This window comes from Coturnix japonica, chromosome 4 (genome assembly GCF_001577835.2).
Source record: "Coturnix japonica isolate 7356 chromosome 4, Coturnix japonica 2.1, whole genome shotgun sequence".
In the NCBI taxonomy this organism is placed as follows: Eukaryota; Metazoa; Chordata; class Aves; order Galliformes; family Phasianidae; genus Coturnix; species Coturnix japonica.
In genome coordinates this window covers 1,446,338-1,471,784 of record NC_029519.1, presented here as the reverse complement: position 1 = coordinate 1,471,784, position 25,447 = coordinate 1,446,338, and the positions used below count along the sequence as shown (strand labels likewise).

At 50.2% G+C, this 25,447-nt stretch overlaps 1 protein-coding gene and 1 long non-coding RNA gene across 2 annotated transcripts; one reads left to right on the top strand and one right to left on the bottom strand.

Annotated features, from left to right (window-relative positions):
• Window positions 1–1,435: 1,435 nt before the first annotated feature.
• Window positions 1,436–6,879, bottom strand: TBX22 (T-box transcription factor 22). The gene is made up of 8 exons (XM_015859947.2): window positions 6,249–6,879; window positions 6,030–6,159; window positions 5,592–5,693; window positions 5,005–5,179; window positions 4,760–4,924; window positions 4,622–4,686; window positions 4,466–4,551; window positions 1,436–2,858 (listed from the first exon to the last, which is right to left on the bottom strand). The coding sequence occupies exons 1-8, from the start codon at window positions 6,382–6,384 to the stop codon at window positions 2,248–2,250; spliced, it is 1,470 nt and encodes a 489-aa protein (XP_015715433.1). The 5' UTR covers window positions 6,385–6,879; the 3' UTR covers window positions 1,436–2,247.
• A 3,570-nt stretch (window positions 6,880–10,449) lies between these two features.
• LOC107312487 lies at window positions 10,450–15,555 on the top strand. Its single transcript, XR_001554504.2, has 2 exons — window positions 10,450–12,538; window positions 14,586–15,555. It is a non-coding gene; the product is annotated as an uncharacterized LOC107312487 (long non-coding RNA).
• Window positions 15,556–25,447: the final 9,892 nt, after the last annotated feature.

Sequence of the window (25,447 nt, the reverse complement as noted above, 5' to 3'; positions counted from 1 at the left end):
GCAATGAGGTCTCCCCTTCTCTTCTCCAAAATTATTTAACCCTCAGATGCTTAAACTGCTCTAACAGAGTGAGGTTTGCACCCTAAAACACAGTTTGGGGGGGGTGGGGAACGAGTGGCTGGTGGTTCTCAGTTTTGTCTGTAAATTACAAGGAAAGTGACTTTTCCACTTTTCTTCTTTGTCTCATCACAGCTTTATCCAAAATCCCTTCTATTTACCTGCTAACAGTTGGTTCTTGCTGCAGCGCGCTCCTTGCATGCAAGGCAGGGCAGGCAGCATTGCTCGCATGCTCCAACCCATGTACAACTGGGAAGCCTGGGTTTAAAAGGGGATGCAAAGGTTTAAAATGGGAAGCACGAATTTCTAATGCTCCCCTGCACCTTTTGCTCAGCGTTCCTCTGCAAAAGTCACATAAATAGAAGGAGAAAGGAGACGTCGGTGCTGCAGGCTCATCTGTTTCCTATCGTGTGTGTTTACATATTAATGCACAATACAAATTTGTAAACATGGACGTTTGAAGCTCTGGTGGGAGCCGATGCCTTGTTCCCTTCTTGCCCCTTTATTGGAACAGCATGTCTGATGTGGCGGAGCCGCAGATGTGGATGGTTTCAATACTGGATACATTTCAAATGCTCTGTGCTCTTATTTGTCCTTCTGCATATTGCTAACCAGCCCTCCTTTGTTTTGTGTAATTGCAGTACAAATTATCATCTAATTATGGCCCAAACCTCAGGAGATCAAATGGGATTGAAGGCACTCCTCCCGGCATGGCTCCAGTTTGGCCAACCCTCCCTTCCCAGTGCACGGGTGATGGCAGAACACCCCTTTGGTGGTAACATGATGAGTGTTTTTGTGTCTCCGTGGTTTTTAAGCCCTCATTCTGCTGCTGGGACACCCCCAGCCCACCCCACCCTATGGGGACCACATGGTGCCTTTGGTGCCGTTGGCTCAGTTTGCTGTTTTGGAGCATGGGTGGATGGTTCTGAGTCACTTTGGGCTCCTCCTGGGAGAGCTCAGTGGCTAAAGTGCCTCAACCTTTCCGAAACCTCAGGTTATTTTATCCTTGTTCCCATTAACAACAGCACAGTAGTGCTGGGTTTGTGTTCTTATTCACCCCTATGTCTATAGAAGTGAGAACTCCTGAAGTCATCACCAGTCTCCAAACACAGTGAGTGGTAGAAAGGGCTGAGAAGCCGTAGTGTGCTGTGATCCCCAGCTCATGCCCAACAGCTCGGGGATATTCCATGCAGCTTCACTAACTGGAAGATGGGTGTTTGCCCACCACCCTCATCCCAAATTCAAAGAGCCCCCAAAAGCACGGCCATGAGCAGTGCTCTTCAGCACCCAGCCCAGCCCACCTGCTTGGAAGTAGGGGCTCCTATAGGGAAAAAAAGTATCTCATGCATTTAAATAAAAAGTAGCGCGACCAGCTTTTATTTTTAAACCTACTTTTAATCCTTATATATTGCTGTTATGTTTGTAGATACAGAATTCTCTTTACTTAATCCCAAAATACGGCAGGTCCCCATCAGGCACTTTGTATCACATCTGTCATAGGTAACAGAAGTGGCTTTGGGGAGTGAATATAAGCTGTGCCCCAACTTACAGTGAGCTGCAGTGTGTCCCCAGAGCCAGAGATTATTTACAGGAATAACACAATTATCACAGGTGAAAATAAAACAAATGAGACCGTGGGATGGGTGTCCATAATTCTGCTCAATCCTCATCCTCTGCAGTTCCTGCTCTCCTCACCCCCAGCACTGCGTGGGGATGGGGTGCATGGAGACGGCTCTGGGAAGCCCTGCATAGGGCCCTGTGTCTTTAATGCAGCACCAGAACCTTCGATCTATGTCTGCACTACGATGTGGGTCCTGTGGCACCAAGGCACTTCCATGGGGTTGAGCAGCTCCAAGTCAATGCAGGAGTGCGCTCCAGCCCCCGGCTGCGTGCAGCTCCTCTGCTCACCCACATTCTTTGAGGGTCCCTTTGGAATTAGGGGAAATCTGCAGGAGGGATGAGCAGGAGCTGGTGGGGCTCGGGGCTGACTGCAGGGAAGCTCGATGGTTTCAGGAAAACAGAAACCTCTGTGCTGCATACAATACTGCACGTTTACCACCAAATTAAAGGCCCTCCAGACCGCTCCTGCACCGCACCATGTTTCATACTCAGCAATTAACAAGACCCTGCGTCCTGCTGGGGAACGGGTCAGCGTTACATACCGATGCTTGGAAACATGACAACGTCCCGCTAAAGGCAGTGGTTAATTGCTGAGTGCCAGCTGGCGTGATTGCATCGGCCGTCTCTGAAGGCAGCGGGCAGGCTGTCACTCACTCCGAAATGGCTCGCTGCACTCGTCAGTCTGGATGGCACGGAGAAGCTGTAGCCGTACAAACCATATGGAGGATGTAAGGAACAATTAAGTGCTTCCCGAGCAATGGGACTCGATGGGAAAATGTTTCCAGATGCGTGTAATCCATACAGCATTTGGCTGGTGGAGTTGGGGACCTGCAGACACGGCCCGCTCAGGTCTTCAGACTTAGTGCTCTTCAGGCTGGCGATGCCGAGGGAGGAGAGCTTGGGTACATCGACCACAAAGTGGGGCAGGATTGGGGGACCAGGGCCACCTGGCTTCTGGTGGCTGGGGAGGATGAGGGGCTGCTGGCGGAGGAGGTTGGCAGGGCACAGCCGGTAGCAGAGAGGCACGCCAAGGCCAGGCAGGTGGGGCTCAGGGCACGGCGCTCCGGCACCACTCACAGCCAGGTGGAAGGTGGGAGGTGAGCACGGAGGGGACAGCAGTGGGTTGAGAGGAGAAGGTGTCCCAGCACTGGAGGTCACTGGGGAAGAGCTGGAGCTGCTTCCTGGAGGGAAGAAGAGGAATAGCCCGCAGTGGGTCAGCAGGTGCGCCAGCAGGCAGCTCCGTGCCACCGTGCATCCCAATGTCACCAACTGGGCAAAAGGGAGATTCATCAGTCATCAGAAAGCTTCTCCCACTTGTCTAAGAAATACCCATGTGTGTCAGACCCCATCAGTGTGCCTGAGACAGCCCCACACCAGCTCTGTGCCCGCTGTGCCAGCGATAACCGCCTCCCATGACAGCAGCACCGTTATTTCAGGTTCCCAGTTTTCTGTGCAAGTCACAAGCAGCTTTCCCCCCTTCTACGTGAGAACAAAAAGATACATTCAGCCCAATGAAGAGTTTCTTGTACCTTCCAGCTCACAGGAATTGACTCATTTTCCTTGGATCCCCATGCAATTTGAGACGTACCCTCGAATACTGTAGGTGTCTCCTGAAGCCGTAAATGCACACAGCATTTTGACATTCTCTTTTAAGAAAGAAATGAACGAGCACTTTCCCATCCAGAAAGATGAGCTCTCTGGGTGCAGCCCGTGCCCAAAGCAGCGCATCACTCAACCCCCATACAAATCTGGGCATGACAGTGGGAAGAACAGAGCAACTCAACGAGCAAATTCTTTTTGCTGTCCCTATCAGGCTTTAAAATCCCAGCTGATGACCAATTATTATATTTAGCTTATCATTTTTAATTTCTCTCCTGGCTTTCAGGCTCCAAGATTGATATTTCTTCCCCCCCCCTCCCAGAAATACATTTTTCTTATCAGCAGAGATAAGAATTCTATTTCCATCTTTCCAGAATCATAGAACGGTTTGGGTATAGAAGGAAGCTTTAAGACCACCTCAAATATTGGCCCTTAGGAAAAATAGGCATCGTGTGACAATTAGTTAAAAAATAAACCAAACCAGGTCGTAACGTTTCAGTGTCTGTGTGCCGATAACTGCAAATTGCCCATGTTCTCTCAGCCCCCACTGCTGCCCCTCTCCCTGCTCTCACACTGCAGCATGCCAGCCTGATTCCAGAGCAGCTTTTTATGTTAGAAACAGTTTGTTTTTGGTTTTTTTTTTCTATTAAAAAAATAATAGGCAAAAAAAAAGTTAAAAAATTGGAAAAAAGGGAAAAACAGGAAAAAAAGAACAAAAATGAAAGGAAAAAAAGGAACAAAGCCAGTCTGCCTTTACAATCTGTTAGACCTCTTAATTTCTCCCAAGTCTCCTTTCTGTGACTCGCTATTCTTATTCTAAACAGTATCCTCCAATGGTTTGGGAACCAATGGCACCGCAGGCCAAAGGGCACAACAACCCTACTCCAAAATAACCTCTTTCATATTTGCATATATTTACATATATGCATACTTATATATATAAGATATATATATATCTTTTTTCCTGTTAGTCTGAATCTTCCTCCGGCTTCTGCCATGTCCATCACTGCTTCCCCCAGAGCGTTCACACTGAATTCAATGGGACTTGTGGCAAAAAATCATATAAAACCACAGAATCCCATACACTCACGCTTTCACAGCCTCAACCCCACACCCATTACCCCACTCAACCCTACAGCCTCGTCCTCCTGCCCACAGCTCCAACCTGGCCCTGCATACCCAGACTCACCCTGGCTGTCCGCGCTGAAGGTCTTCAGGTCCAGAGCGAGTGGTGGCCGCCATGGGAAGGGCTCCAGGAGCCCATCCAGCACTCCCCTGCAGGTGATATGGGGCTGAGAGCCAGGGCCAGGCCTCAGGCTGTAATGGGGGGTGGCTGAGCCATTACCTGTTCCTGCCAGGGTCCCGAAAGCCTTTGGCGAAGGGGTTCCTATCGATCTTCAGCTTGGTGATCTGTGGGTGGAAGTAACATCTCAATGGGGCCACTGGGAAGCGGGAGGCTGGGTGGCCGCAGCCCCGTGGGTACCTGCTGGTTCTGGTAGGCTGTCACCGTGGTGAACTCGGTCTCCTGGAAGGAGAAGGTGTGCACCCCCTCAGCCGGCAGAGACTGAATCTGCGCCAGGTCGAAGCGGGAGTCCTGGGCGATAACATGGACACGGGGCTTGTATTTGTGCATGGACTGCAGGATGATCTGTGTGGGCAGAGAGGGCCAGGCTGAGCTGCTGCCCGGAGTCCCACTGTAGCCCCACTGCATGGCTGCCCCACACCTACGTGACCCTTGTCATCCATCTCGTTGTTGGTGAGCTTCACCCGGTCGAAGCTGATGATTTGCCTCATCCATGTTTCCCCCGAGCAGGGCGAGTCAGGGTGGATGTAGAGCCGTGGTGTGATGCAGGAGTGGTCCGTGTTCCCAGCCACCATCCACTGTGAGCTGTGGTAGACGTACCTGCACCAAGTGGGACACCATCAACACACTGTACTCCTGATGCGCCAGTCCATCTCCCCATCCACTCCTGTGTCCAACCATATATCCATACATCGTTCCAGTATTTCCATCCATCCATCTGTATGTCTGTCCCTCGGCCCATTCCTACATCCATCCATCCATCATTCCATTCCTACATCCATCCATACATTGGTATGTCCATCCATCCATCCACCACCCACCCATCGGTCCACTCGTACCTCCATCCCTCCACCCATGAGTGTGTCATCCATCCATCCATCCACCCTTCCATCCATCCTTCCATCTATTCATCCATCCATCCCCCATCCATCCCTCCATTCCCACACCGCAGTGAAGCTGTTGGCCATGCAGAAGGGTCCATCTCCGCATCCACCATTGGAACTCACCATACCTGTACCGTTTGGAGTCCACTGGCACAACGTCGATAGCGATGTAATACTGCTGCAGTGGCTCCAACCCCTTCACCTTCACCCTGACCGATGGGAACATCCGCCTGCATGGGGCACGGGGCAGCAGTTAGGGAGTGCCCATAGCGGGGGTTGTTTTAAAGAGGTGAAAATGGATTGAAAGGTTAAACAGATACTGGAGAAAATAATAATAATAATAATAATAATAATAATAATAATAATAATAATAAAAAAAAATGAAATTACAACAACAAAAAGTCCCACAAACGTAGCAAAAGTAAGTAAATAAAAGAAGAAGAAGATGAAAACAGTGAGGGAGAGCTGAGAAAAGAAACAAAAAAAGGAATGGGTGAGATGCAAAAGGGAAAACTGAGCGGGAAAGGCTGAAGGCAGGAACGAGGCCGGGGGGCCGGGGCTGCTACCTGCCGGCCTTGGTGATGATCATCTCGGTGCCGATCTCGTGGAACCTCTTCCAGAGCTCGGCGCCCTGCAGCTCCACCTGCACCTCGTCCCCCACCTCCCGGCTCTCGGCGCCGGCCTTGGGCCGCTTTTCTGCGGGGAAGAGAAAGCGGAGGGAGTGCTGGGGCGGCTGCCGGGACACCTCAACGGGACTCCCCCCGCTCTGCCCCGCCGCTACCAACCGGGCTCTGCGGCTCTGCGGCTCTGCCTGCAGCCCGCCCCGCTCTCCTCGTCGCGGCCGTCGGGTCCCTTTCTCTTGGCCGAGCGGCCCACGAGAGCTTCCACCGAGAAGGCGTGAGCCCGGGAGCTGAGCGCCATCCCCCCCCGCCCCCCACAGCCCGGGCCGGGCTCCCCCCGGGCGGCCGCTGGGCTCAGGCGGGAGGCGAAGCTCCGGGCGGCGGCTCCATGAGGGCGCGGTGGGGGCCCGCAGTCGGCGGCCGTCGGGGGGCAGCGGGCACGGCGAGGTGCTCCAAGTGAGGCGAGAGGAGGCTGCGGCTCTCACTGTTTGTTTTGGAAACTGATGGGAGCGTAAGAAACATTGAGTGACATTTGGTAGGACTGGGACGGGGGGAGGAGGGGTGGGAGGGGAAAGGGAGAGGCGAGGGGAAGATGGGGGAAGAGGAGCCGGCCCCGTCTAGGATCAATAAAAGAGTTACTGTTCTCCATTAAATTGTAAAACTCAAAGAAATTTGACATAATTGCACACCAGGGGCCACTTTCCCAACAAAAGTGCAAATAACGTTTAACCAGAACCAGCACAAAAAAAAGGAAAGAAATGAAAAAAGAACGAAGGACGGGAAAGAAAGGGGAGGTGAGGATGTTGGGGGGGGGGGGGAGCAGAGGGAAAGTGGGGAGAAACCCCCACGCTTTGGCTTCCCCCGATGCCGGCTCCGGGCTCCTGCTGTCCCGACGGGGCCGCTCCCGGCGGACCTCGGTGTCCCCGCGCCGTGTGTCGGCGCTGAGTGCCGGTTTTGCCTCCGTCGGGTTTTTTCTCCGCACCGACTCCGGGTGCTGCCAGAGCTCCGTCTTTACACGTCCGGCGGCGGCAGCGGCTCGGAAACGGAGCCTCGGTGGGGCAGGGAAGCCTAAGGTCCCGCTCCACCACACGACTCCTGCATCCCCACATCCGTTCTGCAGGTACACTCCAGAATCCAGTCCCACTCCAGCATCCCAATCCCGCTCCTGCACCCAGGTTCTGCTCTTGTATCCCAGAATCCTGTTCCCACTCCAGCATCACAATCTCACTTGTGTCTCCCAGTCCCCCTCAGTGTCCCAATTCCATTCATGCACACCAGTCCTGCTCCAGCATCCTGATCCCACTCACACATCCCAGTCCCGTTTCTATGCTGTGCTCTCACTGCAGTATCCCTGCAGTGCTGTTGTGCTCCAGTGGCACCCACATCCCAAAGCAGATGGGGGCTGCAGCCAGGGGCTTGGAAAAAAATAGAGGAAGTTCAATCTGTGGACAGTGTTGGTAAAATATCAACTGAGGCAGGTGAGCCTTCAGGAGGGAATGCGTTGAGTTGGTGAGGTGCAGGTGGGGATGGGGCGGTGGGAGCACTGAATGTCAGCCCTCTGCTGATGTATCCAATATGTGTCAGTGCCACAAGCTGCTGCTGGCCTCACAGCCCACATGAGGATGCACAATATTGAGGATGTACAATACTGAGGATGCACAATACTGAGGATGCACATTGCTGAGGATGCACAATACTGAGGATGCACATTACTGGGGATGCACAATACTGAGGATGCTTGTCACTGAGGTTGCCTGTTACTGAGGATTTTCGTTACTGAAGATGCTCATTACTTTGCTGAGAGCGGGCTCAGCACATTGATCCTCATTTATACTTGTCTATACCCATCTGTACTTCTCTACCCAGAGAAATGGACCACTCCTTAAGCATGTTGGTAATTGGAAGGGGGTTTGTGGGGTCCCTCCCTTCCCAGCACTGATAGAAGCCAGCTGAGCTCACGGGCCGTGAACCTTTATCTCTGCTGACATGACAGATTATTAAGAAGTATTTCAAGTAATCTTTGATTTCCTCAGCATTGCAACACATTGCAAGAACTTGGAGTGGGATCAAGCGGCCCCTTTTTAATTTCCTACAAGGAGAAATAAAACAAAAATAAAGCACAATTGAGACGACATAATCAGGAACATTTTGTGGGTTTAGGTCAGATGAAGGCGGCAGGGCTGTGTTTCCAGGGGCTGCTTTCATTCATCCGAGACCAACTCAGAACCCCTCCCTGGGCTTTGTCAGCTTATTGTCCTTAACAAATTGCGGGGTGGGATGTCATATGTTTCCATCATCAGAAAATGGAGTGGAGAATCCCTTGGCATAAAGTTCAGATGAACTAACTCCGTTTTGAAGCAAGTCTTGTGCGGAACGTTTGCTATCCAAGTTTGCTTTCCAAGATCCTGGATAGCGCCCATTAAAGCATTGAGGCACACAGGTAGATGCCAAAGCCTGGCATTGCTGGCCGTGCTGGGGCTGCCATGAGGCATTTCACTGCGCTGCAGCAGCGCTCGGTTTTGCCCAGATTCACTTCAAATTGAAAACAAAACGAAACCAAACCAAAGGAAAGGACGCACAGCCGACGCTGGGAAGACAGAGATCCTCTGTGCTCCGTTACGCACCGGTGCCGTTCATCCTCTGTGCCTGCACCTGAATGTCCCGAGCTTATGTAACACCGTGCTGATAAATTTGGCACTGTCAGGTCTAACAGAGGAGGGCGGAGGGCCATTCAGTCTCCGTTTTGAGAACCGTGAGCAAGAAAACCTTTCTTTGCACGTAATGTGAAACAAAGCCCTGTTTGCTGACTCTGGAAAATCTCCACTCACAATGTGGATGGAAAAGTTGTTTTTATCTCGTTACGGAATTACGGGATAGAAACCTCGAGACTGAATCCGTGCCCACGGGTATCAGACACAGCCACAGGGCAGGGCTGGGAGCGCGCTGCTCAGCTCATTCCGTTGTGCTGCGGGAGAAAGGCGAGCGAGAAGCTGACGGTGCACAGCGCAAATCGCGCTGTTTTCTTGCTGGAAGAGCTGCATCCCTGCGCACCGCCGCTCTCGGCCACAGGGAGGAGCGGGAGTTTGCTCTGGAGCCGCTTTACAGCTGAGCTAAGGGCGGCTCGGAGCGGCTCCGTGCTGGGTACTGCTGCACCGACCTTCCATTTCTCTAAGCACGGCCGCTTCATCTGAATCATTGAGCCATTGCTCCTCAGCAGATTAACGACTATTTCCAGCAAACAATGGTTTGAAATGACACTCCTAAAGTCTAAGCAAAAATGGGCAGGGACACAGCGGCTTAGCACGGCGCTGCTGAGACTGCTTCCCCTTGCGTTCTCGGATGTCAGGTCCCACAGCGTAGCTTCTATTTCACTCCCCTTCCCAGTTTGCCCATCATGAACTCTGAAGGACCTGTGGGTGCAGGAAGGGGCAGCGCTGAGCCCAGGTCAGCCCAGTGGGTGGGCATGGGAGGGCACACAGCTGGTGCCTGTGGCTGAGGGGCAGGGAGCCGTCCCCTTCTATTTGGAGAATGGGAACACGGCACTTTGCAATTGGATTTGCCTTCCTCCCCTCCTGCCACATGAGCGGCATTAACTAAGGATATATTAAAATAAACCTCTGTCATGTTATTTTATCCATCAGCACAAGGGAAGGTTGTACAGGGAGGAGGATTAAGCCCTGAGGAAATGATTCAGTGAAGCAAAAACAATCTGAACAGTATATGGGGGAAAGTTAAGCTGAATTCGGTTCTGGGGGTCATTTTGTTGTCCCAGCAGGTCCGTGTCCACCTGCTACCACCTGAGCCCACTGCCATGGCCAGGGCAGAGCTATTGGGATGCTGCAGAGAACCCACATCCCACTGCAACCCAAAGTATTTGGGGGAAAAGCAAAAAGCTGCAAAGGATGTATTTTGGGTCCCTTTTCCCAGCCCATCTTCTGCCTTCTGGTTGGTGTCAGTGATTGCAGCTGAGGGCTGTGCAGAGTGCATGCACTGCTTGGTTATTAGCCCCATTGACAAACAACAGGGCAAGGCATTTTCCAAGCTCTGCCAGACATTCAGGCACGTTGATGGGGCTGGGAGAGGTGTCTCTGCCTGGTGGGAATGAGGTCCTGTCCTGCTGGGCTTTCCTTCCCCAGCACAAAATTCATCCAACAAACAGCTCCTTCCACCACTGAGCAAAGGGGAGAAGCCCTGCTGTGGTGAACTTTCCTCTTAATACTTAGAGAAAACACTCCAAGAATGTGAAATCACAAAGGATTTGGGGAGAGCAAACTGCACTGCACAGCCAGAGCAGAAAACCTTCAGAATGGCACCAGTGCATGTCCTGTCCCACTGTGCCTCGGGGGTTGGGGTGGGGATGAGCTCAGGGACTCCCTTTGCTCGGGGATTTCTTTGTGGGGGAAGAGAGCACTGTCAGTTTAATGCCAGGGGAACTGCACAGGAGAAAGGAAGTTAAAAATAGTGCTGGGGAAGGGTTATCCTATAGCCCTGAGTAGGAGGGGACGGAGGGGCTGTGCTCCTCATGGTGCCCTATGGTGCAGAAGGGGATGTGCACACCCTGCAGTCTGACCTGGTGGTTCTTTGAGGACAGATTGGAGACTTCTGACCCCGTGTGTCTGCAAGGTAAGTGTGAGAACTGGGCTTCAGCTGAGCCTGGCAGGGAGGGTGACACTCTTCCCAAAGCTGCTGTGCCGGAGCACTTTGTTGACGTTCTCCATTGTGTTACTGCAGCATTTGTTGGAGTGATAGCAAACATGAGAGGGAAGAGGAGCAGCTCGGGGTGGGGGGTGTGAGTCTGCGAGAAGGGCAACAAGTCAGAAAGTGCACGAGGAAGCTTTCACTCTTCTCGGCACCGAACTGCTGGTGAACTGTGAGCTTGCACTTTGGTTAGGAAGTGATTATTGGAATTAAACAGGAAAGATACAATCTTAATATTCCATGGGAGCTGCCAATACAAATATCTATCAGCAGATATGTAAGAGAATAGCTTCAAAATAAAAGGAAAATGAATTACGTTTCTGAAGGAGAGTGATGTCAGCCCCAAACCAAGCTATATATATTCTTTGTATCTGAAATTGAAACCACGTGAACTCTCCATGCAGAGCTGGGTGAAACTCTGCTTTTCCACGTTTCCCCTTAGGGATGAGGGATGTTATTCTCTGGTTTTAATTTGGGAGTAATAAATAAGCGTGATGGATTTGCCACCCAATGGCGGCTGTGGAGCTGCGCACAGCTCAGTGCAGGGAGTGCTGCAGAAGTGGTGCCAAAGGTGTATCCCTACTGCTGGTGCTGCCATCAGAAAGGAAAGAGGTGCCAGGTGAACTGGGCAAGGGGCAGGTCAGAGAGCAGGGAAATCTGTCTTATCTCTGCATCCAAAATGTCCTTCTGGCTGCACAGGGTCGTAGAATGCACACAGTGAATTATATGGCAAAATATCCAGTGGTCTTTTTCAATAGGGAAAGAAAGAAAGCAGGCGGGGATTTAAGAGACAAAGCAGTTCAACTCGCTGGTTCCTTTCTGTTTGCAAATGGGGACATTTCTGATGAGATCCAAAAACCACTCCAAACCTTCAAAATTAGCAAACAACCATCTGGCCTGGTGGCTCAGCGCCTTCCGTGGCCATAAATCCACAGCCCTGCAATGTTAACAGGGGATTTGCTCTGAAAAAAACCCCAGAATAATGGGAAAACAAGGCAGGATGGGGTGGGATGGCTGTTGGAATCTGCAGGGTTCAGCTGAGCATTGTGGGGTCAGTGATCTGCACACAGCTTTGGACTCTGTGTGGGAACCCCTGGCATGGAATGGGGAGCTGCAGGGAAGTGCCAGTTCCAGTGCTCTGTGCAATGCTTTGGTCTGAGCTCCTCCCCTGCACTGCTGGATTATTTTAGCTAAGATAATCTAAAGATACCTATAAAGTAGGAATAAAGAGGTAATACCACCGGAAGAGCCCCAAAATACTCTCAAGACTTATGGGCACGATGGCTCCAAGGATCTCAAACAGCCCTTGGTGCACAGCATCAGCCTGCACCCACTCCCTGCCCTGCACAATGAATGTTCCCTTCCTCACCCTCATCCTGCATCCCACATCCTGCAGACTTCAGGCTCTCCCAGATACTGCAGGGCTGATGAAAATCACTCTGGAGCTCAACACTGATGCAAATGCAAAGACCTTTTGCTCTTGCATTCAATCAGAAAATAGTTCTGCATACTGCTGGTACAGAGCTGGGGCTGCTCAGCCTTAGTGCCTGTCTGCAGCTCCCTCTGAGGAGGGGTTTGTGGTTCTGGACGAGAGCTGTGCCCCCCTTTCTCTCTCTTGCAGCCTCAGTGTCTGCCCGGTGCCCAGCCTGGCACAGCAGAGAGCTCTGGGCAGGTTTTGAGTGTGGAGCTGTGGATGCCTGGATGAGCTGTAAGGCACAACTTGAGCAAAGCAGTAACAAAGAGCATCGTGAGCAGAGGTGAGTTTGAGCATGTCGTGTAACGGGGTGTATTGCACTGCTTATCTATAGCAGTGTTACAGCCGGGGTGGATGGAAGCTGCTTCCTTCATGCTGGGTAGAATCTTCTCCCTCTGAAACCCCACTGGTTGCTCCGTGAGCAAACCCAAATCTCCCCTTGAGCCCCTGAAATCCTGGGGTGCTCTGGTTCAGATTGCTGTGCAGACGGGACTACAAAAACAAAGGTACCCTCCTGCATTCAGTGCAATGAGCCAGCAGTGCTGTGCTGGGTAAGAAATACCCCCCACTGACAGCAATGAACAGGAGGGAGAAATCTTTGCAGTTCATCCCATCCCCAAAACCTGCCATGAATGAGGGGAGACTGTAAAATTCCACTTAGAGCCTTTTATTTTTTCTGCAATGTATCGGTTTACGATTCTAATGTTGGTATCATCCAGCGCTTTAAATCAAATTATAACTGTATCAGACTGCTTAACAATGTTTCTTTTTAATTAAGTTTACCAGTCCCACATGCATTTAAAAAATAATTAAAAAAATTAAACAAACTTAATTAAATTACACTTGGAGGTTAGGTAAGACTGCAAAAAAACCCAGCAAGAGCACAGGGGCTGAAAAACGCCTTTAGATGTATCCAGGCTTTCCTTTAAAGCCGTGTCCTTCTAGGATGGTTTCTGGAGGTGCATCCCATTGCCTGCAGCACTGCATGAGCTTTCTGTTTTGTTTCTTCCCCTTCTATGTACTTTAAATGCTGCCTTTGCTGGCAGATAAAGCAAGGAGCCCCTCAGAAAGCTGAGAACTTCTGAATTTTAGTGCTTTGAGCAGGCTGTCTCTATAAGCAGTGCAATAGCAGGAAGGCTGTGCACCTTTGGTGGTGACCTGCGTTGGTCATCCCAGGGCTTGTGACAGCCTTCCCCAAGGTCAGAATCCAGCAGTTCCCAAGGTTTGGCTGCAGAAAACCCATCAAAACTGGGCTATCAGTTTTTCTATATGATGTTTTTTCACCTGGTAGAACAAAGCAGCCAACCTGCCCAGGGACACAAAGCACCGCAATGCTGCCCATGCCAGCTTCCAGCCACCAAAACCCTCCTGTCCCCAAGAGGAACCCAGTGCTCCTGAGGATGGGGAGCTGTCACCATGCTGTGATTTCCCCCCTCTTCTTCTCCCCCCCCAGTCCCCAAGGCTTTGCATCTGGGGCTGTGAGGATGAAGTCAGCCCCGGAGCTGCTGCGGGCTGGAAGTGATTTCACCGAGCTGCAATGCAGATGGATTAATTCCAGTGCTGCAAAGTCAACATGGTTGAACACTGGCTACATCACAGTCTTCATTACTGTGGTCTGGATCAGGTTTTGATGAAGTAATTTCCCTTGAGTTTAGCACTTAGAAAACATATAGGGCGTCCTGCTTGGACTTGCCTGGAGATCACCCCCCCCACCCCCCCATAAATGGGTCTTTATCAGTTGCACATGGACCCCTACAATCTGGAGGGTTTCAAATGAGCCCCATGTGCTCCATGGCACTCAGTGCCCAAACAGCACTGAGAATGAGATGGGTGTTACTAATAACAGATGGTGCAGCGCTGCATCTCCCTGAGGGAATAAACCACCTCTGTCTTCGCCAATGGCTCTGTCCCAAGGCCAACCCCAAAAACACAGAGGTGACCTGGAGGGGAATGGGGTCTCATCTAGCTGAGCTCAGCAATGGGACTCCAGGATACGAGTGCGAATCATCCTGCTCCATTTCCAGTTTCTGATACTTGAAGTGAGCCCTTCAAGCAGAGGAGACGTTTATTCTGTGATTTATATATATTTTTTCTTGGCTATGAACTCTAATCAAATACTTGTCGTATGCAATTTGCTTCCCTGGGGTAATTTGCTCACCCTGGAAAGGTGAGCTGGCTCTGTCCCAGTGGTGCCTTGCGGGGGCACCTCCTGCCTGGCAGCCCCACCTCCTTCCTTCGGTACTAGGATCTCAGCAGAAGGTGCTCTAAGGGGCAGCAATGGGGTTCCCTGTTCTCAGCTCATTCATCCCAGACCCCTCCTCTCATCTCAGCGTGATGCTGCGGATCAGTTCACGGTCTCTTCAGAAGGATGGGAGGCACTTCCAGCGCTGTGATAGGAACTGTGGGATGGGAACAAGGAACGGGCCTCTGGAAATGCTGAAGTAGCAGAAAAATGCCGGCATAGAGATGGAAAAAAACCAAAACCATCCGGGTGTCACCAAATGCGAACTGAAATGTACGGCGATAATGGGAGCAAAGCCAGGCCGATTATATTTGCGGGTTATTTAGCCGCACCGACAACACCTCGGGCTCTCGTTGGAGGACGCACCGCCCGAAGCACCCCGGCCTCTGCCTGCCACCTGGAGGCCGGAGCCTGCAAACAGCTTTTCCTGCAGCCCCCCTCGTTGTGCACGCAGCATACGGGCACGTTCTGGATGCAGCCCCCCGGTATCCCATCCCAGCCGTTCTCCTTCCCAGCAGCGCGCTCCTACTGGGCAGCAGCGCGAAGCGCTCTCCTTGTTCCCCATCATCGCACCAAAAGGTTTTTCCTCCCCGTTTTTTTTCTTCCTGCGTGTTCTCCCGGGGGCGACAATGCGGAATTTCCTCTGAAACTCGAGCAGAGGGAAGGAAATGAACCTTCTTTGTTCCCCCCCCCCCCGCTTCCCTTTGTAAAGTAATTATCTTCTGCTCCTGCGAAGTGCCGTAGTAAGCAGCTTTGCAAGTTTTGAGTTGAAGCAATGTGATTCTCAGCGCCATTTGCACGGAGCCGGGATGTGATCGCTGTCGCTGAGGCAGCTGCTGAATCCCCGTGAGGGTTTTTGTCCCGGTTTTATGTTGGAAAATAGGGATAATTATCACTGTTCCTGAAGGAGAGGTGGAAAATGTTTGCCCCTAAGAACTGCTGGCTGTGTAGGTCTGCTTTACTCCAGCTGTAACTTAATTCATGACCTGTAAAAGCAATCAATGTGTCTTTTTTTTTTGATAAACTAAAAATAAAAGGGTGTTATTTATAAGATCAGATTTTGTAAACCCGGTGTTAGAAAATCGTGGGGGAAAAATCCATCTCCAGTCTGATTCCCCAGAGAAAACGACAGGGAAAAATACAATCCCAAATCCAGTTTCCAAAGTGTTTCAGTATCCCTGCAAGCAGCAAGAGCTGCAGGAGTGGATGGGATCCAAGGACACATTTGGGGCTGTATCTGCCCAGAATCAGCCCCCCGTCCTGTGGTGGGGGTGGTCACTGGAAGCTTTTGGTAGGACAGTGCTAGGAAAGCTGACATTGCTCTCCCTGGCAATCCTTGTCCCCACCAAGCAAGTCTGAAGAATTAACATTTCCCCCCCCTCCATATTTAAAGAATGATAATAATAATAATAATGAATCACAATTTACCTAATTTTCCTGATGAAGCAACCTGATATGGAGTAGTTGTTCTGCTCCTTTGCTTCATGCTCTGCTACAAGGGTTTTTTCTTTCAGATTACCACAACTTTTAGTTTCTTTTAGCCCTGCAAAGTGTAACTCCAGGCAGAGGGAAGCTTTCCTCTCACAGATCCCCTGGCAGCCCCACTGCAGCCTCACTGCTTTCTTTGCCCAACACAGGAGAACATGGAACTGATAAGGACAGAGTGCCCACCTCTGTGGGGATCCACAAAACATATCTCCCAGCAGAACAACCCCGTTTTGGAAGGTTGGCCCCAAAACCTCTGAGGTGGTGGCACAGATCCATCTGAGCAGGGCAGCACCAGGATTGTGCTCTTCTGTGAGCAGCAATGATTATTTCAGTTTTCTGCTATGTGAGTTATGTTCCTCTTTCATGATATGTGTTTTTGGCAACAGGAAAGCAAGAAAACCGTCTTGGAAAATATTACCAAAATGGAAACTGAGATCGTAAAGCATTTTGGCTCTGGCCTGTTTTCTCTTTTGTGATCAGCACCAGCAGGGCTGTAAGCCAATTTAGGCCCATTTAACCTCAGGGCCTTCTCACGGAAGGAAGAGCTCTGGCAGTGCACAAAGCCCGGCACCTGTGCAGATGTTCCCAGATGTGCCGTGGGCACTGCACTAGGGCCATCGGGTCACGTTCTGCCTCGGTTATTAAGGGAATGCAATGCTGGTTTGTAATACCACCAGCGTGTATTTTGGACAGGTTGGGGTAATTGGAGAAGTAATGGAAATTTAGCACCGTGTGGCCCTGGGGAAGAGCAAACTCCAAAAATAAGAAGGGAAGTGCAGTGTGGAGAGCCGGCCCTGCTCTGCACAGCTCAGCACCTCTTCTGCTCATTGGGATTTTGCCTCGTCCTTTAGATCCTTGGCTGCAGCAATCCTCATGGTGACACCTCTTGCTTTGCAGTGTTTTTTCCCCCAAGTCTCTATAGCTGGAGGCTGACTGCTTGTTTCCCCTCAGCACCCAACACACTGAGTGCTCGCAGCCCCTTTGCATCCTGAGAACTCACCAACAAATTGCTTCCACACTCTGGCCCGACATCAAAACTCGTGCAGTACAAGGGTTAACCAACTTAAATGTTTAAAGAGTCATGAAATGGACGGTTTCCGCTTTCCATCTGGCTTTTATCAATCCTAAGTCGGTTTCAGAAGTACAGCTACACAATCAAAACACACAATCTCCCTAGTCAGATAATTCAATTTCATAAATGAATTACTTATGTGCCTGTAAGTAAATACATTCCTATGCAGGGAGATATTGACTGCTGTCAATGGAATAATGAGGTCCAGGGGAAGTGGCTGCAGCCCCTCGGGGCTGTCCTGTAGAGATGTGGGACTGATAGAGCTCCCAGTACAGGGGATTTGAGGGGAGAAGAGGAGCTGCACATGGGAGGGTCACCTCAAATCACCCTTGGGGACAATAGCGTGGGCTGTGAGTGATGTGATGGATGGGAAAGGGATGGACTCAGTCGTGGGTTTGTGCCTCGTGGGATCTTCTACTGTGGGGTCAGTGGTTGGACTTAATGATCTTAGAGGTCTTTTCTAACTTTAATGATTCCACAATTCAAATATCTAGGGGGAAATATTGGAGGAGGTGATCAGAGAGGGCCTCAAGATCCTGCCCAGGGGGGCAGAAGGTCTCAGCCTTCCCATGCAGACAGATCTGCTCCCCTCATAGCCCCTCCTTGCTCTCCAGGATGCTAAAAACCACCCTCAGGCCCACAGCTTCATGCAAGAAGACCTGATGCTGCAGGAGATGATTTGGCAGCTATTGAGTTTTGGTGTCTTTATGTAATGCGGACCTTGTCAGTGCAGGCAAGGGCACAAATATGCATCCACAGACCGACTTGGGTGTTACACAGCAAAGTGTTGCACAAGGGAAATGCAGAGTTGTTCTGCTGAGCTTCCCCTGGGATAAGGAAACTGCAAAATCTGCCGACGTGCACATCTCAGCCCTGTGGTGTTCTGCTGCCTTCTGTTTCCATCTCCTCATTTAACAGTGAGCTTCAAGCACTCATCGCTCCTAACAAGATGGCAGCACTGGGTTTTACTGTCTCTTTGATGTCTATTTCATAGCAACCAAATCAAATTCCAAACAGAATAGCATTCAGTTGCTTGAGCATAGCTGGTATGGCTGGCTGCTAGGAGCAAGTGGTGTTTCCTACCCTGGATGCATGCCTTGTTGCCCTAAGCTTTCCCTTTTGCTGTGATTTCTTTTATCTCTAGTGGGGATTTGACAGAATGTGAGCAGTGCTGGCAGGGCTGCATTGCTGAGCTCTGTGTCGGTGCCTGCTGGGGTTTCATCCATGTCATGCAGGCGCTGGAAGCAGCTATCAAGCAAGATGGAATGAAAACCAAATATAAAGGGTATGAAGGAAAACCAGGCTGCTCCTGCCCTGCACATGCCTTCCTCCGAGCAAATCCGGCCCATTTCTGCATAATTGTGCCATAGATCTCCCTTGCTGAAGGGGATTCAGTGTGAGGGTAACGTTTGCTCTCTTCTGCAGGAGTCAATTGCTGAATAAATACAGTGTTGAAAGCCCGGAGAAATTCGGAGACAACTCTTCAAAAGGACAATTTTGGGGGGTACAAATTGTAACCACCAAATCTGCATTCACATTCTGCATCTGCGGATAATTGCAAGCATCTGTGGGGCTGAGTGAGTGGGGATGGGAGGGTGAGGGCAAAGCCCCTCTCTGGGAATGGGGCTGCATGGGGTGGGCTGTTGGGGTCCTGCAGCATGGGAGAGCCTCATTGCAGGGGGGGATGAAGGGTTAAAATATAGAAAAATAATAAAGACCACACAAAAAATAATGTTCTGAGCTGACAAAACACCTTTGATGCTCAAACCCTATTCTTTTTTTGCTGGAGAAGTTCTATGGGCACTGACAGCTGATGGGTACTTGTGCAGCCTTTATGGCTTGGGAAGGTAACGTGTATTTTGGCTCTCTGCCTTGGAAGGGAACTGAAGCAACTTCTTGCCAACATCCCACTCAGTCACACCTTTGGGGGTTTTATCCTTTCTGCCTCGTAGTGGTTGCAGCCTGCACTCTGCTGTGGGACAAATACAGCACAAGTACAGTCAGACGCTGCCCAAAGAGCAGCTCCTGAGCAATCAGCTCCGCGGGGTTCAGGAGGTCCTTATTTTCAGGGGGGAAGTGCTTTAATCAAGATTAATTTTTTCCAGTTTTCAGTAATCGAAGCTCTTCCTGAGTTTTGCTCAGCTCTCCTGTAGAATGAAATTATCAGATTTCCATGGCAATTAAAGGAGAAAGCTGAAAGCAGGCAGATCGCTCTGTACAATGAATGGCTGATGGGGAACAAGTGGATAGAGGAGAAGGGAAGAGGATTTTCACGGCTGCTGCAGGGCCAGCCAACCCTTGCAACAAGCTGCAAGCTGCTGCAGCACTTCTTGCCTTTCCCTCAATGCAAAACACCCAGTGTGCAATAAGGGAGAGAGCAAAAAGGCTGAGCCTTGATCCTGCTCAGCCCTGAGTCAAGCAGATGCTCGGTGATGTGTGCATGTGTGCTGCACGTAGTGCTGCCCTGCTGATAGAGGGTTGATTCCTTACTGTGCTCTGCACTGCCTGGGTCTCTCTGCTACTTGCAAAATCAGGATTGGTCCCTGCAAAGCCTGCCAATGGCTCAGGAGCAGCAGGAAGCTCACCAGGTCCAACTGTCCACCCACCCCACCATGCCCTCTATGCTGTGTCCCTGTGTGCCACACCTTCACCATGCAGCCCGTGAGTCGTGGCTGCTCTTCCACTTGAGCAAAGGAAGAGCCAACCAAGGTAACATCCATGGTGATGAGGTGAAGAGCTTAATTACCCACTGGATTTCACTGCCACACCATTTCTGAGGCTGATTACTGTGATATATGTGAGGAACATCAGATGTTGAACACAAAATACAAAGGGAGGAGAAAAAAGAAGTCTCCCTATGGATTGAATCCTGAGCCCAGCATTGCTCCCCATAATGAAAGCACAAATTTTCAACTAGAAAATGGCACTTTTGGCTGAGATGCTGCTTCCTGGGCTCAGCCAGAGCCAGCAGGGGCAATGCCACCCAGCAGACCTCCATCCCATTGCTCTCAGGTGTTGACCCATGCCTCCATCCTTCACTTTTCCCCACCCTTGCTGAAGGAAATCACACCCCATGGAGGGCACTGGGACCTCCCCCACACTGCAGCCCCAACCTCCACTCTGCAGCCATATGCAGGATATCACCCCCTCCTCGGGGTTGGGTTACCCTGCAGTAATTCACTTATAGTTCACAAATGATAAATTCTCATGCAGTTGGTTGAGAAATCTGGGCTAAGAAGGAATGGAAGTGAATTATTAAATCCAAATGGCTCCATGGACAAGGACTGTCCACTCTGCTTCTCAGCAAAATTAACAACACTGTGGGGCATGATGGACTGCTGTGTGGCTATAGCTGCTGCCATGTACACCTGGGATAGGGCTGTAGCTCTGGGTAGAGTGCACAGAGGTGTCAGCTCTGAATTGCATGGCTGGAGAGAAAGAGAGAAATGCAAACAGCAGAAAGCCACTAAATCCTGACATTTGCCCCTTCTCAACACGCACTGGCACTGGCTGATCCCTTCACGCTTTCCAGAAATAGCTGGGGCTCTGCTGTGCGTTTCAGCTTTGGCTTTGGGGAGAGGTGAAGACTACAGAGGGAAATCCCAGCTGCAGGGCTGGCCCTGATCTGCCATGAAGTGAGTGTTCATCTGACCTGCTCACCCCCCTGTGCCCTGCCTTGGTTTTATTCATATATATGTGTTCATTTCACAGCATCATTGAATCCCAGAATCATAGAATAGTTGGCTTCTAAGGGATCCCAAAGCCCTCTCAGCCACAAACCCTGCTGTGGGCTGGTTGCCTCCCACCAGATCAGGTTGCCCAGCATCCCCCCAGCCTGGCCTTGGGCACATCCAGAGATGTATCCCAAATCAATGGGACAACTGATCAATGGACCTTCCAGCCATGCAGTCAGTGAGACTTCCAATCAATAGGATGACCCATCAATGGGACTTTTTCCTTCAAAAGGACCACAGAACATATGGAAAGTCACGGGGTGTTTCCAAAGGATGAAGTTTATAGGAATGAATATTACAGCATTGTTTTCAAGCTTATTAGCTGTGTCATGCTGTTATTGCCTCCAGTCGTTTTTTATAGAAAACAAATAAACAGCAAGTATTTGTCAATCAGTAATAAACCATAGTGGCAGCAAGCTTAATCTGGTGTTAATTAGGCTTGTGGAAAACTAAATCAAGCACCAGAAACCACAGATTATTTTAGGCTTCCTCTAGCATAAACACAAAGGCTTGAGGATCCATAACGTATTATTTTTGTTGACAGTTTTCCACTTTCCCCCCAATTTATTTCACGTATCCGATAGGCTGCTCCTTGATTGCTTTTAGTTCTGTCTTCTTTTGGCCTCAGTGTGGCAGTTTGTTAATCCTTCCTATTTTTGTGTATTTAAGCAGGATTACAAACTTCAAATACGCTGTAAAAGGAACCCGTATACAACCCTTCAAAATCACTTAAGTGGGCCAATGACAGAAGAACCAGCCCTGCAAGTAAATACAGAACATTTCGGAAATCATCCCCTGTGTTTATTTATGAGCCATTTTTAATTACTCAGCGGGAATGAATGAAAGAACTGGAAAATGGGAACCGACAGAGGGCTTTGCGTTGAGTTACAGCTGGTGGAGAACAAGGGAGAGATCACGGCGCTTTCAAGTCGGGATGGTCAGAGGGTATAATTACACCCTGCTGCTTTATGGACCAAACCTCATAGAATTAAATGGCAAACTGTACTTCAGACAGCACGACGATCTCTCAGACGGCTTCGTGCAGCACTAAAGAATAGCAGGAAACTTCACATGGGGAGCAGCAGGCAGGGAATCAGCAGGGCAGAGCCCTGGGATCAGCAAGGTCACCTGTTTGAAGGGCAGCTGCATGGAGAGAAGCGTGAGTTCTGCTTGGTGTGTCTGCAGGGAGGAAATCTGGAGAAGGAGAAATGCTGCAGTGCCACAAGGTTAACTGAAAAGTGTTTTCTCTGCAGTTCCCACAAGGAAGGCCCGTGACTGAGAAAGAACATCGTGTTCATTTATTGGGACAAGCTGATCTTCGAGCTGATTTGTGTTAATTTGAAAAGTGAGATTATTATTTTTTTTTTGTTTCCCCTTTCTTTTTCCAGGACAAAAAAGAACAACTGAGCTGTCTGGTTTTGATCACTTGGTGTGCTCAGAACCAAAGTCCTCAAAGTAAATATTTCCTATGAAGGACATTAAGGACCAACTCTTGGGGAACAGCAAGAGGAAAACACTGCTCTAAACCTAATGCTACATCACGGTGCTTTTGTTTGTCACTTGGCACTGTAGCTGGGACAGGGAAAAACATAGGAAGGCATGGAGCAGGGTGATGCCTTGGGGTGCCGAATACATCTGGAGCAGTGTGATTAGCCCCAATTGGCAGAGCTCTCCACGTGTCCTGCAAGGCAGCTGATGGCTGTGTGCTGCCTTTCTTGCTGGGTATGGGAGGAAGGAGGGGATGACCAGGCACGGTGCAAGCCAGCCTTATTTTACATTAGAGTCATAGAATCATAGCCAAAGAAAACAAAGGAATAGAAAAAGAAAGACGACGCACGGCAGCGTGGTGCTGGTGGAAGGCTGATAAGGCGGCAGCTGCTGCTCTTCCTCTGGGCTGCCCAGAAGAAACCTGAAGGCAGCACCGCCCGGCTCCTCATTCCAGCGCTGGTGAAGGGCTTTAAAGAACCGTGCTGCAGTTTGGGAGCGGAAAGCTCAGTGGGGTGGCAGGCAGAGCACTCAGCGCTGGGTGGAAGGAGACAGCAGACCTTCTGCCTTCCGAGCACACACTGCCCATTGGGACACGTTGTCACTGTCACCTCGGGGCTCTCCGTGGTGTTAAAGCGATCTTCTGCCAAAGAGTGAGCAACTCCTGCTCGCCCCCCCTCCAGTATTTCTTCACCAGAAGTGAACTTGCTGCTCTTTGCCGCGAGATGGAGCCTTCAGATTGAGCTCTTCGCCGTAAGGTTGATTGTTATTTATGGCAATTAAGCCGCATTTAGAGACCGCACGTGTTTAATTTTCTCAGATTACTATCCGTGTGATTTTATTTTTCTTAATGAATCATATTTTTCATCTCTCGTTTGTCTGATACGAGGAAACTGCAAAGACTGCCAAAATAGGTGCTGCTCCATCCCAGCTCTGCAGAGGAGGACAGTGAACAATTGCAGCTCTTTTTCTTAGAGAAGCATGGCTTAAGCATGGCTTGAGTTGGAAGGGACCTCAAGGGTCACGAAGCTCCAGCCCCTGTGCTGCATGCAGGGCCACCAACCTCCACAATTAACACAACCCCAGGCTGCCCAGGGCCCCATCCAACCTGGCCTTGAACACCTCCACGGGTGGACAGGGCATCCACAGCCTCTCTGGGCAGCTGTTCCAGCACCTCACTGCTCTCATAGTAAAGAACTTGCCCCTGACATCCAGCCGAAATCTTCCCTCTTTCAACTTAAAACCATTTCCCCTTGTCCTGCTTGATGCATTCCTTGATGCCAAACTACAGGGATAAAACAGCTGCAGAAAGAGTGTGTTGTGCAAAAGCTGGGGCACGAGTGGGGGCTAAAATGGACACTCGGATGGCATCATGCTGTCCTTCTCTCTTGTTCACCTCAATTCTACTTCTGAAATCTGCCCCCATTCCATATCCTACTGTTATTTCTGAAGGGCAATGGAAAAGGATGGCTGGAAAGATGTCCCTGGGCTCTGCTATTTGGCACCAACAGAGCTGCTCCTGCCCTGCCCGCTGTGCACCCATCTGCCACATTCCTCCCCAGCCTCTGCCCACAGACACATCCGTAAATACCCAGAGATCTCATTTCCCTTTGATTTCACTGCTTTTCAGCCCTGAGGGGCTGAACGTTTTGTTTTGCACAGTGCATTTCCATGTTGATTTTTTTATCCTCTATTTGAAGCTATTGTGAAGAAGCTGGGAAAAGTAATGTGGCACTGGTGCTCCTCTGACAGCACTCGGGCTCTGGAGAGGTGTCTGAAAGCTGACAGCAGAGCATTGTGCTGCTGGCAGGAACCACCTCCTGTGCTTGGGCGTCAGCGCCTGCACCCCACCCTGCTGGGACTGGGACCAGGACAGGTTGGAGCAGAACCCCAAAGTCTGAATGCAATTCAGTGTTTGCCAGAAGGCAAGGGCTGATAAAGCCTGCTGGGCTCTCAGTGCACCTTTTTAGGCACACAGTGACAAGTGATCAGCTCAGTGAGGAGAAGGCAGTGAGCTCACCTGGCCTCTGCTCTGTTGCCTCTGCCCTGCGTGGGCAGCTCTGCCCTGGGAAGCCCTTCTCTTAGCAGACAGAAGACTAATGCCTTCGTGAGTGCCTTCCTGTACCAGCTCCTTTCTTCTCTCCATCTGTCTCTATTTTATAGGGTCACAGCAAAGAGCAACACTGGGGCAGCACCCATGGGGTCCATAATGCATTTGTAGCACACGAACAGACACACATGCCTGTATTTCTGCTGAGTTTGCTGCAGGTCCTCTGGTGCTGGTGCCAAACTTTCATTTTCAGGTGTTGGAAATCATTTATTTCCCTTTATCTGTTTCTATCTGCAAATGGTGCTTCCTCTGTAAGTCATGGACTCAAGGATACATGGATGGGCTCAGTGCTTCCTCACATGAACAGAGCTCCAAAACCACCCTCAGACCAGTGCTGCCTGATGGCTGCAGTGCTTTGCAGAGGATCGGTGTGTGTGTAAATGGTACAGTGTTCACAATCAGCACTGAATTTTGTATTTCAGCAAGCATTTCCTTCCCAATTCTTCCTTCTTCAGTGCTCCTCAGCTCCTTTTCCCACTCCTGCCTCTTGTTTTTTCCTGCCCAGCTCTTCGCCCTGCACAGCACTTTCCAGTCCCTCCTTTCTTGCTCATCCCAGTGATTAAAACAGTGAGAAACATGGTTATGAAAGCAACGATCTGTACGATATCTTCAGCGGAATGTCCACTTGCACTGTCTGCAGGATGGAAACCAGCAGTGAGGCTGCTCCTTACCCTTCTGGTGCAGTAATTGAGCAGATACTGCCCTTGGTTAATAACAAGTCCCAGTAAATCTTGAAACGAAGCAGACACAGTTCCGCTAATTAAGGTGGAAAAGAAGCTCGTCCAAATAACTTTTGTCAGAAAGCACTTCCAAAGACACTTCTGTTTGTTACATCATGTGTAGCTGTTATCCCCAGTAGGTCATACAGGATGCAAGTGGGAGAATTTCTAAAGCTCTCATTATTTTTGGTGGCAATTTTTTGTACTAGGAATCACCGCCCACCTTTACCTATTGAAAGCTGTTGAATTTCAGGAAGGTGGTAGTGCACACATGACACAGGGTTAAATTTGGGCTAAATACAGCATCATCTCCAGACCTCTGGCAAATGAGGTGGTGGAAGC